A 14,040-nucleotide genomic window follows, 5' to 3' on the forward strand; every position below is an offset into this window, starting at 1 on the left:
CACTGTAAACTACACACATTACCCGGCTTTGAGGGCTCTTCTATCGAAATGAACACTATTGTAGCAAGATACAGAGTTGATACTTATTACCGAGAATGCACTCTTACGTTCCAAGAGTTACTCCTGTTTCATATCTCTCATAACAATGTCAGACAATTTCAATTGTAATACTTAATCTACGAATCATTAAACAACTTATAAACATTGTTTCATTCAACACATGTAATGTCAAAAAATCAACTATATTTCATTTATCTAATACACAGCGTTCATTATTGTTGCTCCGCGCAATTGTAGTATCATGGTATCTCGATAAATATTTACTTTAAGAAAGTATTTTTATTTTGAGCTTTGGAAAAACTGATTTCTTTCCTTGCATTTTTTAAAAGTGTATGTTTTTGAGAATATCTACCAAAGGATATGTTGCAATTCTTAAAAATAACGAAGTTACAAGTATGTATTTGAAGAACACTGTTACTACACGATGCACAATGCGGATGGCTGTGCACAAAACCCCAAACATTGACTATTCCCATAACGAAAATTGAAGGTTATCAATGAGTTGATAAATAGTCCCTGCTATACAAAATGATTTTTATTTGAAAAATTAATGAATTATAACGACTGTTTAACACAGTCAAACATTGCCCTTCAGACATTCCGAGATTCCAACGTATTTATATTTTTATTTTGTATGCATTGTTAAATATATTTATACTAATTTTTAAAAATGGAAAATATTCCCTATATGGACTATGTTCTACGTGAAATTATAATACTCTAACAATTTTTATAAACGACAACAATTTATATATACATATATTTTTCGCATATCTATAAGCATAAAGGTAACGATTCTTCCATAACCATCAACCATTTTTTTTTAAATGGAGTTTAGAGGCCCGTCAAGAAGTTCTAATCGAAATTTGGTATGACATGCTGCGATCGTACTATAATTAATATAATAATATATTAATTTGAGAGCACGGTTTAATGTTCTCGGGTTTTCACTTATTTTGCAAAAATTTAGGAACAATTTCCTGCACGAATGGTGTTTAGAGGTTACTTACCAAGTTGCAGTCAAAATTTAGTGGAGTAATTTGCATCCATACTAGACGTCATCCTGGTGTATGAATGACTTTATTGACTTTTATAATGAATAACGCATAACGAACGAAGATACATATGTTGGCCACATTTTTGGGCAAATGGACCATTGTGCGATGTACAGTTGTGTTATTTGACGAAACGGTGTTCAAAATTCATAATTTCACAGGATTTTCATAAAAATTGATATTTTTATGTTTTGAGGTTGCTAAATCCGAATATTTTATCTAAAATACAACATTTAAAATGACGAAGCTAATATTTCTGATATAAACATTATTATTAAGTTAATTCTTCTAAAAAGCGGTTTTTTACTAATTTTTAACAAAAGATATGTGATTAGTTGGTTCATGTTTAGAATATTATTAACCGTGGCGCTCTAAACCGAAGCTTTTCAATACTATGTTAAACAATTTTCAATTTTTATATTATTAAAAATTTTGACATCTGTTTATATCAAATACACTTAGATAAAAATTGAATTAACCTAGCAAGACATGGTATAAATAGCTGGAGATGTTCAGCTGTCCCACATTATCTAATATGCGTTGATATTAACCTCTTGAATGCGGCAGATTTTGATACGTTTCGCACGGGGTATATGGTAGAAGGTCAATTGCGACCTACACTGATAAGGAAAGGTATCGAATCCGGAAATTCTAATAACTATGAAACTTTATGTGTAAGTAGAGTAAGTCAAGTCTAATATATTGTAACTTCTTCCTAGCGAATTTATGAAATCATCCGTTGAAATAAATAAAACTTTTTCTTTCCCGTGGATTATTTTGAAAGCAGTAAGAGATAGTAAAAAAAAGTTTCTGCAAAAATACATTGTTCTTTTACGTCTCAAAAAGTACAAATATATCAGAACTTTGATTTTGAAAATGATTTATTTGAAAATTTTATTTTACAACTTTACGTGAACGGACAATGTATTCTTTTTTACATTTTTTCGCTTTCTCTTTCCGTTTTCAAGATAATCCACGGGAAAGAAAAATTTGCATTCTTTTAAAGGAGTGGCTTCACCCTTCAAAGTGAAATTCGACAGGAAAAAATTGCAATGTATTAGGCTTAACTTACTCCACTTACACACAAAGCTTCATAACTTTTTGAATTTCCGGGTTCAACACTTTTCCTTACGGGAACGGTGGAATTTTACGTCAGCGTGCATTTCTAAGAAAGTGTATTGAAACAATCAAAACACTGAATTGAACTAAATTAAACCAGTATAAAATAATCACGTTTGTATAATATGTGAATAACAGAAGATGGAATTGTTGAATTAGAATTCACTTACGTCTGATTCACGCGAGCTTTGCTGCAATAATTGTCAATAATATTTTATCCACGCCCATAGGTGCTTTCAGTTCATTTCGAATATTGTGAATTTAGCACCTATAGGCGTCAACAGTACACCAAAACCAAATGTTTAAAGCGCCCTTGGGCACCAACAGTAGCCAAGGGGTTAATTCGCTTTCACTTATTTGTGGCATTATTATATGCAATGATACAATGTAGGAGATCGTTGAATTTAACGATCAAGAATGGAAGAATGTAAGAGTTCTATATAAAGTATGTATCTCTTTATAAATTCTTGTGCAAACATTTTTTTCATAGCTTCAACACCTTATGATAGACTATTATTCGTATTTAAATATAACGTTCTGAACTAAATGCATACATCCTTAGTATTATAACAATTTGTTTAACCAGTTAAACTGCGCTTGATGAATATACACGTTATTTTAAAGCTTGAAATGATACTTATTCTTTCAACGATGAATTACTTATTTTTTCATATAAACATGTAATTCTTTTTTATTTTGAATTGGCTTTTTATTAAAATACACCCTAGGTGCATTTGTCCTGCGTTGGACGAGTATACATTTAATTTTTTGATTTTATCGCACGCAAAGCGACAGATTGTTTAAACAAAATTCTACAGTTACAGGTTAAAACTATAAGAGGTGATAACTTGATATAATGACTTTAGTTAAATGTTTCCTCATAAAAGAAGACTTTTCTAGACAGCTATTATATTTAATGCCAACAATACAGTTATGAATGTCTTGTTACTGTCAGCGAACAGTTTCCAGCTATTGCGTCATCAAGGCTTTCCCACAGTTACATCATCTTGATTACTCTGTGCCTGACGATCACTTTACTTGTCGAACAGGCATCAAGATAAACCGCGTCAGTGCCCATGATGAAAATTCTATCTTCAACACAGTGCTATACATAATGCACTAGCGATTCTGGTCAATGCGTTGGATAATATTGATCCGTATGGTAATCATTGCATATCATTGCATTAGTAATTGTGTTATTATAAGTAATTGTGTTAGAATTCAATTAATTTATATTAGTAGTCAATTACTTCGTATAGAAGTTAAATCGTTGACTTGTTTACAATATTTCATTGATTAAAATTAAATGAATGTATAATAAAATGTAATGGTTATTTAATAGTATTAATTTACTTTTGATGCAACTTCAATGCAGTGTATAAATGTGCTATATGAAACATCACACACCATGCTGATAATACTTCTTTGGTAGTAAGGAACATGTTTAATTTCGTAAAGAATTGTTTTTTTCAGCAGCTGCACTCGTTAAATTTACTTTATCATTAATAATTCACTTAAAAAGTGGAATAATGTTATGCTCATTTTACATCCATGTTTACTGTAAAGATAAAAAATTGATTACAAAAAACGAAATTTCATTTTAACTCGAAAAAATTGGAAGATATTTATAATTACTAAATATTATTTGAAATAACCATCATGTTCGGTGATATGGAAGAAATATTTTTCACAGAATGATCTACTTTGTGATGCAATGGGGATAAATAATAAAAAAGAAAAAAAGAAACTGAAATATAAGATTTTCTTTACGTGCGGGTTTCATGGTGTTATGAGTGATTTATATCAATTGATATTATAGTAATACTGATACTAAAACAATTGAAATTTCATTTCTTCAGAGTAAATATTTATTTCTTACGAATAAATGCAGAAACAAGGCTCATTGATAATTTTATAATAGATTTTTAGCAATTTAGTGATTTGCTAAACTATTTCAGTAGTTTCGTGTGTTAAATTCAGATTGCATTTGTATTTATTTAATATTTTAACTTGGTATAATATTCCTTGATACATGATTGAAGTCTTAGATTAATTCCTCCAAAATTTTTCATTTACAGTTTTGTCATTCAATATGTATCTACTTAAAAAGAAGCGTGAAATTTCATTAAAAAAAAGGTATAACTGCACTTTGAAACTGCATCAATGCATTTATGAAAAAATTAATATTGTAGTATAATAGAGTTTGTCAAAGAATGCTATGTCTTTTTATGGTTTTTTTTATAACTTCATCAGGAACAGGGTTATAGCCTGTTCAGTTACTATAGTAGATATACCCTGTATACTGTAAAATTATATAGACACGTATGGTTCACGCAAACTTCAGTTAGATATTAATCCAAGTAGTTAATTAAATAGTATTACATATGCACAGAATAACGATATAAGAATAATATAAAAAAAATCAGAGAATAAGTTTAAAAAAAGATAATTTTAGAATTACTCAAATGGTTTCGATTTGGCAAACTTTTGTAACAGATCATGAGTTGAAAGGACACTTGCAATTTTGAACGAAGACTCATTGACATCTTAAAGACCACTTTTATCAGTTCCGGCACGTAATTAAAGGTGACAGCGTAGAAAGGCAACGAGGTTTCATATAGAATATTCCTTCGGAGCTATTAAATCGAGAAATTGCTAGTCGTTTCCATACTTTTAGAACTGAGTAGATGAAGCTTCATTAGAACATAATCGATACCTATTACGTCACTTTATTACATTTTAATCTCGAATACTTACTCCAGGCGTATTTGTCTTTTATTAACCCTTTGTTCTTACGTAACTATGTTTTATGCATTCTTCTAACTTCGCTCATTGATGTGAATCAGAAAACAATTGTGAAATTTGTCAATAAAGAAACGTTTGATTTAGTAATATGTAGAATTTTGATTGGAACTTGTTAAAAAATTTTATGCTTATAGGTATGTGAAAAATATATGTATATATAAATTGTTGTCGTTCATAAAAATTGTTGGAGTATTTCAATTTTACACACAACATAGTCCATACGAATCTAAATTATAATTTATAATTATTGCTTAGATAAAATAAGTTGATAATAAGTAATTTAATTTCGACCAAACTTCTTAAATTCTGATTACGAAATTTGAATTGGAATATCTTCGAAAGGATTCCTGCTAAAACATTAAAAATAGCAGGGAGTCACACATAGAAGTCCTATCTACTAATGTCACTAATTAGATTCCGTGAACTGTGCGTTGCACAGTCGTCAATTTGCCCGAAACCGTTGCCAAGATAAAAAAAAGTTTCTAGTTCTCGGAATCTAATTAATGACATTAGTAGATAGGACATCTATGTATGACTCCCTGCTCTATTTTTAATGTATACTTTGGCCACGTTTTCGGGCAAATGGACCACTGTATAACGCGTAGTAGTACTATTTCACGAAAAAGTGGCCAAAGTTCATAATTTCATAGGATTTTCATAAAATTGGTATTCTTATGCTTTGGGGTTGCATTAACCTCTTAGCCTATGATTTCGTTCTTAACTCTGATCGGTACGGCTACTCTATCATTAATAATTTATTGAAAAAAGAGAAAAACTCTACGCATATGTTATGCCTATATTTCCTTTTAAGTATAATAGTTAATTACAGAGGAATAATATTTACTTTGAATTCGAATTAACTAAGTAATATATATATATTTGTTGAATCATGTTGAAAATCTTCACCACGAGTCTCACTCGTTGTTGTAGGACAATGGGTTAAAAATAATTGTGAAACTTGTCAAAAAAGAAACGTTTGAGTTAGTAATATGTATTTAGCAATATGTTTGACATCGAAGAGATTACTGAAATCTGAAATGAAGAAACTATTAATAAATTTATGTAAAAGGTCAGAAAATGTGTATTCAGAGTTTTAGCCGATATAATATATATACAGATGCTTTAAACTTCGAATGAATATTTAACATTGTATAAACAGTAAAAAAATGTATATACATTAAATCTCAAACAGAAACATGAAAAATATGTGCAAATGTTTTTACGCATTTATATTACGCGTTTACCAAGCTTGCTTATTGTGTTGTTTCACATTTTTCGTTGCATTATACGAATTTGTATATAGAAGAGCGCGTTATACGAGAATCTGTTATACTTTATTGGTATTCGTAATTGTTAGTTAATAACATGTACAATTAAATAAGCACGTGAAGATCATTTATTGTATTTGAACCAACAAAAGTATTTATTATAACATTATTTATTAAACAAAAACATTTATTATACATTTATTAACAAGGTAATTTAGAAAATAATTTCTCGGAAATATGGAAAATATGAAAATTATCATTTTGAAAATCTTGAACTAAGGATTGAACATAAATGTAATTGAATTTTTTGTTCCATTCGAGATTATGAAGCCGGATTAATAATTGGACATATGTTTCACAGTTTCACAATCTGCAAGATAAACAAAATAAGAGAGAATTCACAATTTAGCATTAAAATTTATATAAGCTCTACAGTTATATCGAAATATTTTGCAAACATAATCAAGATTTAATCCGCACGCGATAGAGGGATTAGTCCAATGAATCAACTAAATCTAAGACCATTTTGGATGGCAGTAAAATTTATGTACATTATACCCAAGGATTAAGGAGAAATTGTACATGGATATACATGTTAACATTTATCGAACGATTTATGTGGACTTCTTACACGCGGTAAATAATAGCTTCCATTATATATTACTTTTTGTAACAGCCAAAAGTTTAAGAGGAAAAGAAATAAAGAAGAAAATTAATTATTTAAAGTAACAATCGTTATATACAATGCTGTATTTTCGATGTTGATGAATTTATCAGTTCTGTATACATTAAAAGAAAAAATTATTCTTCGCTTCTGAATATGTTAATTATAAAATATACAAAATAAAAGTAAATCTGTATTATATTTTCGTTGAAAAAATTTTAAAACTATACGTAAAACGACAATTTTTTATGAAAAAAGCTAGTTTGTCAGGAGTCGCTTATTTTGTATAATTGGAGCGCAACCTTTAGGCTTATTAAAATAGATTTTCTATATTGTCCTTCTGAAATGTTACCCTATGTCGTTCCTATTGTAGAGTATAATTCATTGAGATTTACTGATTTATAATTTTATACTGTTTTTTCTACTATGCTCCATAAATTTTTAAATAGGTTTAAGTTAGGCAATTGCGACAGCAACTGTAACAGTGCGACATTTCCTTTTTGGTAGAAACTTTTTTTCAGCTCGGGCGATATGTTTCGGATAATTATCATTTTGGAAAATGACACTGTCATTCGTATTACTGCATTTGTATGGTAGCCTGTATTTTTTAGGGTATTTGTGTACAGGTGGCTCTTCTATAACACGGTAGACAGGTTCCTAGAAAATATCGTGTTGTGTGAAGCCGTGTACGGTGTTATACAAAAATTTCTGCAATTTATCTTATCGTGTTAGAGCGAAACCGTATTGTAGGGTGCCGTGCTGTAGAAGGGCTACCTGTATTGTAATCAATCCATAATTCCATCAATGCGACATATTGGTTCAGGATTACAACGCGAAAAACACACCCACGCCATTACACTCCAACCTTCATGGTTAACACGTTCGCGACCAGCATAATATATTTATCACGCTCAACATTTTGTATCTTGCACAAAAGGAATTAATTTACTTTCACAGGTAATTATTTATAACACTGATTCCTCACTGAATTGGAGGACCTTAAAATATGTTGTCAACGTTATTATTCTGAAAAACTTTTCCCTATACATGTTACCGTAGCTCGACCTTAGTTTTCCAGATATTTGCAAAAATGTGCCCGCGAATGGGAAGGTTTCGTATTTAGTTACAAAAAGTGTAACCCTCGTATGACCTTCACCTCCACATATACTGTTAAGGCCATTGTTTTGCATACCCAGGACTTCAAACTTTTTAACAGTAAGTATTCGTTTAAAAGTTATGAAGCATTAAAGTTTTGCATTGTGCCAGAAATTTTCGTCTTCTTTTTCGAATATCGTTACAATTGATTAAATTTCAACATTAATTGAAAATATTCTAATTATCTCTGAACAGTTCTAATTCTGATTGGAATATTATTATTATATTGTATTTATTTCACTTGCACTGTCAACTGTAGTATGAAGACGATTCTTCTCACTCAAACGATGTGTAATTCCCGTGTGTATCAGTTTCCCAAAACTCGTACTGTATTTGCTTAAAAGCAATTTTTCATCCATTGATACCCATTAGAATTTTATGCAAATGTTTTTTTTCGTTTCCGGAGAATTACGACTAATTCTCTTTCATTTAATTGCAAATTCCAAGATTTATTTTTCATATTTTTTTGTTTTATACAGGGTTGTCCGATTACACGAGGTTACCTAAATTTCTTTTCGAACTGTGATGATGCAAAGAATTTTCTCCATCCAACATAAATGGCTAATTTAGTAAATATCGAAAGGCTAATAATGGGTAAGAATACTTTTTTCCTAAGGTCATTTATTTTAGAATATTCACGGCAATTCATGTTTTCTTCACATAACTATGCATTTTTTTATTGCACTGTGTAGCTGGCAAGAACATGACTTTGAAATGATACTGATATCTAAAAGTTTTAGCTTTACGTATAATTTTATTTTTATCGAGGTCACAGACTTTGAGCGAGATGCGATAATCCAGAGTCTAATAGAAATATAAATATGTTACTACATCGTTAATAATAATCTTTAGTAGCTATAAATACCGATTAATATACCGAAAGTCGTCGGTAATTCATAATGGAATACTCAATCTAAGAAAAGATCGATATGATATTCATTTATAGTAAAAGTGTCCAGTACAACTTGAGAGGAGCAATTCGATTTTAACAAAGATGGTGACCAGAAAAAGGCGTACACGAAGAATGTGCACATGTACGAAAAGAAACACAGAAGAATGCGAACAATACGAAAAATATTTATTTATTGTTGAATAAACTATTTATTGTTTTGCAATTCTTCTTTAATACAACAGGGTTTTGGCAATTGATTATAACGACTGTTGCTACTATGCACCCAGAAGAAATCTATTTATATAATAAAGGTTGATATACGTGGGTTTCCCCCGCCTACGCGTTTGCTTTAGAATTATAGAATTCAAATATCTACGGATTATGGACTGAGCGTATTTTACATTGTGTAATACTTTCCATGTTCGCTTTTCGTTATGTGAACTTTTTTCCTGTCGGTTCTTTTCATATAACCATACAAATGCATTCCCTAAGCAATCATTCATAATGAAACACATATGCAAAGGTAATAAAAAATTGTCATTAAACTGTAAATGTGAAAAAACGCGTGAGAACTAAAACTGTTACTATCGAAATGAATAAAGGAATTATTGCAGCTAAAGTCAATGAAAATCCACATGTGAGTGTAAAACAAGTGACTCTATTTCTTGATATACAATTACGATTAGGAAACGTATCTTTCTGCAAACGAATTGCTTTTTTCAAATACTGCTCCCTTTTATCATAAATGAATGTTATGTCGGTCTTTCCTAATATAGGTAGTTTAAAGTGACAAAAGTTATGTTTCATACAGTTTTTGATGTTTTTGTACAAAATTATTAAAAGAATTTATCATTATTTCTTAAACAAATTGTCTTAAATTACATAGTGTTCATTGCACATAAGAAACTACAATAAAGAAGTACATTCCTATCTGTGTTCCATTTAACATTTAGTAACCGTAGCTACCACATTAAGATGGTCAAATATGCGGCTATATTATATTAAAATAATTAGTCCAATGGAAAGATAATACTCATATTATATATGTAGAATCAAAGTAATGATTCGCCTTCTTAAACTGATAGCTGTTACTGTATACCTATACTATTTGTTGAAATTATAGTAAAAAATATCTTAGATTGCAATCTGAATTTTCGTTACTATTATGAAATAAAATAAACATTTTGAAAAATTAAAAAATATGAATTAAGAAAAAGCTATTAAGAAAAATCTATTGAAAAATGTCTTTATTGAAATTGTCTGGATCAGAAGTGATGCACTGCAGATCATTTGCAGCTCGTAATTCTACTTACTTGCCCCCAGAGATTCGTTCCGTATTTATTTGACTCCTATATTTCACAGCGTAGACGATCGAAATTCTCTGGTTTATCATCTATATTTATAGTTTCGTCTTATATATATTTCTGATCTTGAATGTTATAAAGAGGATGATTGGTTTAATGTGTCAGTTAATAATTTCTTTTAGGCCTCTGGCGATTTTTAATAGAATATTGAGTAATCTAGTTTTTGACTACAACGTATCTTTATAAAACATTGTGTAAATATGGAAAAATATGATGTTGACTTTGAAATCATATTTTAACATGATCTCCATTACCACAGGTACATATTTTAGATCTACTGTGTGATCGTGTGATGCGATTTTTCATAGAAGTGAATCGGTGTAGTTACAAAATATAATTACCTATTTGTCTCCATAGGATGATGATAAATATTTAAAAAAATATTAAGTCTTTTATGACTATACCCAGTCATTTTTTATTCAAACTGTTACAAAGAATCGATTCGTGCAAAACAAATAAATTTATTGGTATGAAAAGTTTTATTACGTGATGATAGCGAATTTATTAAACAATGTAACCGTTTCCTCTAGAGATTTCTTATATCTTCAATCGCAACTAAATTACAGTCCAGACTATAAAATTTACCGAGTATATCGGTGTCAAATATTTTGAATAACTACTACAGTAGCTTCAACACAATTGAAAGGATATGGTTCACAACTTTAAATTTGAATGCGTGCATATTTCTGTTGCATTGGTTCTGTTATGTGATTTACAGCTGCATAAAATAGAAACTAAACAGAAGGATTACTTGGTACAAATATAAATACATATATGAATAACAGTATATAAAATAAATATAGTAGTAGTTACAACTAGGATAAAATTACCTTGCATTTTAACTTAACAGTTTTATAAGAGTTGATACGTTCATTACACGAAACGAAATAATTATCCAATGTAAGAGTTGTGATAATAAGGGAAGTTATCGAACCCGAAAATTAAGAAAATTATGAAACTTTATGTGTTAAGCTTAACACATTATAAACATTTTTAGTGCAGAATTTCACATTGAAGGGGTGATACCATCCTTTGAAAAAAGTGCAAATTTTTCTTTCTCGTGAATTATTTTGAAAACGATAAGAGATAGCAAAAAAAGTTTGAACAAAAATACATTGTTCTTCCACGTCTATAAAATTACAAAATAAGATTTTTTAAAAGATAAAATTTTTCAAAATACTCTAATTACTAATTATTTTTGATGATTTATGTAATTAATTCGATTTTGATGATGTTTGGATATGTTGTCGCAGAGGAGATTCTATATAACTAATTTGTTCTCCTACAAATGTAAGATATAAGATATTCATGACAATATAATTGACGCACGTGTACTGTCAATCCACTATTTATTGGTAAACCGAACGGCACAGGAACAAGTCTCTCATTATGTATTTTATTCATAGTTTTGATTAGTTACATGTAATCGTACTGACGAATAGTAAATTAGGATACAGAATGAGATAAAAATTGACAATTAGGCCTGTATTCCTCAACTCAATTGTCAAATCATGGACGGACGATATGTATTATTGGCTTTCCTACATCGATTTGAATTGATAGCCTCTGTCACGAAGCGGTCCGATTAAACCAACTAATTCAAACACAGCTTACGAAATGTAATATGTTCCATTCAAAAAAGAATCAGCTTTGTATAGAGAATTATGGGTACGGATTTAGATTAGATACTTTGAATATTTACATATGTCTTAAGAAGGATATAAACAAAACATCGAACGAATGATATTAATACGGTGACTACAATATTGCACGAAACAGAAACTTTAACATGTTGATATATAAAGAAAATGATATTAATGCTATAGGTAACGTTATTTAAAGTTATAAGGTATGATATCATATGTAAGAACTCAATAACTCTGTTTAATTTCATTTCTGCAACGTTTTATTTAAAAGAATCATTTGATTTCAAGAAATATTGCAACTGAGAACATTATCGAAACAAGTGATGGTAACGAACGTGTTACAATGCTAAATACTCAGGATAAAGACCTTAACAACATATGTCAAGGTAAAGGTTACACAAGAGGTTGTGTTACATTTAGATAATTATCGATAAAACAAAGAGAAAACGCGAACTGATGGTATTGGTCTAGATTTACTGAAAAATTTGGGATGAAATGTAAAATGGGATTCAATTATTAGAATAATAGTATAATTCTTAAGATAATCTCACAGGTATTCGTCGTAGCTGGGACCATTGTCGTCACTGTTGGGAAAGACGCTGTAGCAAATTACTCGGACTTCGCCGTTTGCAAAATTCTCTGTAAATGTAGTGTAGAAAAGCAGCATCGGCAATGAAAGTATTACTCCTACGATCCAAATGATGGTCGCTACGCAGAGTGTAGCTCTTTTACCCATACGTGGCTTCAATGGGTTCACAATGGCCATGTATCTGCAACGAAATATATATTTTTAATTAGAATTTGTACATGTATCTTAAAAAATTATCTTGACAACTTAATATGGTTACGAAAGGTTCGATAATACCAACAATCTATGAAGTATAAACGTTATGCGTAGTATCAGTTCTACTTAAAAAAGAAAGTATACATAGTTTGCTGTGACCAAACATCATTTAACCACAGATTACAAAATTCTATTTCATCAAATCAAGAGAGTAGACAGATCCAAAGAATATTTTCCACGCAAATACAGGGAAGCGATTGAAACCCTACAAATTCCAAGTAACATCAACAAGGATACGGGATTTCAATTAAATCTGCAGCACACTCCTCCCTCTCTTTTAATTGCCGAGCTGAACAATTAAAAAAGCTGCCCACCCGATTGGTAACTGATCTCTTACGTGAACATGAGTACCACGTATACAGCGTCGGACTGGATGCACTTCAGTTTCAATGCTTCCTTTGACCTTTGAAGCAGATAGCTGTAGTGTTGACGAAACGTCGCACACTACTTGATTTGGTAGTTTTTCAATTCAATTCTCCCAATTTGAAACATTTCGTCTGAGCTGTACAAATTTTGTCCCCTAAAATAGTTGAATATGTAAGAAATAAGGTATCGATTTTTTTTCATTCTTGCACTCATAAACTTGAGTGCTTTGTTGAAAGTTCGGAGTTTTTGTTGCGCACAATTTGCTCTTCTAATTCTACATATAATTCTATAATTCTATATAATTTTATATACTCTATACAAAATTTTGTCGAAAATATTCGATATAGATATAGGATTGAGACACCGGGGCAGGCTTTAATATTAATAAGAATTTATGGGACTAAATAATTAACAAAAAAGTATCTATTATATGTTTTAAACTACGTTATATTATTCTCATTTATGCTTTCTTCGCTTGTCCTGTTGTACTACCCCGTCACTTAACTTCCATGAACTTTTAAACTTCACCCCCCATCACTCTTTCTTTCTTTCACATGCATCGCCTCTCACTTGCACCTTGTATCTTGCATCTATAGCTAACATTCGAAGTCACGTACACGCTTCCCTAATCACGTTATTCCCATGGTCCAGTCGCTCCGTTCCAAACATTCTTTCCTTGCACATCTTCATTCACTCAAAATCACCCCGCCTTCAGTCACGCTTTCCATAGACATACCAACGCCATCTTGTCACTATATGACACCAGCCGCACACCCAACCAGTCATCCATTTATACCTTAAG

The 14,040-nt window shown here is 30.4% G+C and overlaps 1 protein-coding gene across 10 annotated transcripts in view; it reads right to left on the reverse strand.

Moving 5' to 3' along the window:
* The window catches only part of LOC116425661 (tachykinin-like peptides receptor 99D), a 603,076-nt gene that overhangs the window by 121,653 nt on the left and 467,383 nt on the right, over positions 1-14,040 (reverse strand). For all 10 annotated transcript variants that reach the window (XR_004234739.2, XM_031973679.2, XM_031973677.2 and 7 more), the window contains one exon: positions 12,580-12,798. Coding sequence is in view for 9 of the 10 variants with exons in the window: in XM_031973679.2 (XP_031829539.1) it covers positions 12,580-12,798 (219 nt within the window). In the remaining variant the exon portion in view is untranslated. The remainder of the gene's footprint in view (positions 1-12,579; positions 12,799-14,040) is intronic.

This window comes from Nomia melanderi, chromosome 13 (assembly GCF_051020985.1).
Source record: "Nomia melanderi isolate GNS246 chromosome 13, iyNomMela1, whole genome shotgun sequence".
Classification (NCBI taxonomy): Eukaryota; Metazoa; Arthropoda; class Insecta; order Hymenoptera; family Halictidae; genus Nomia; species Nomia melanderi.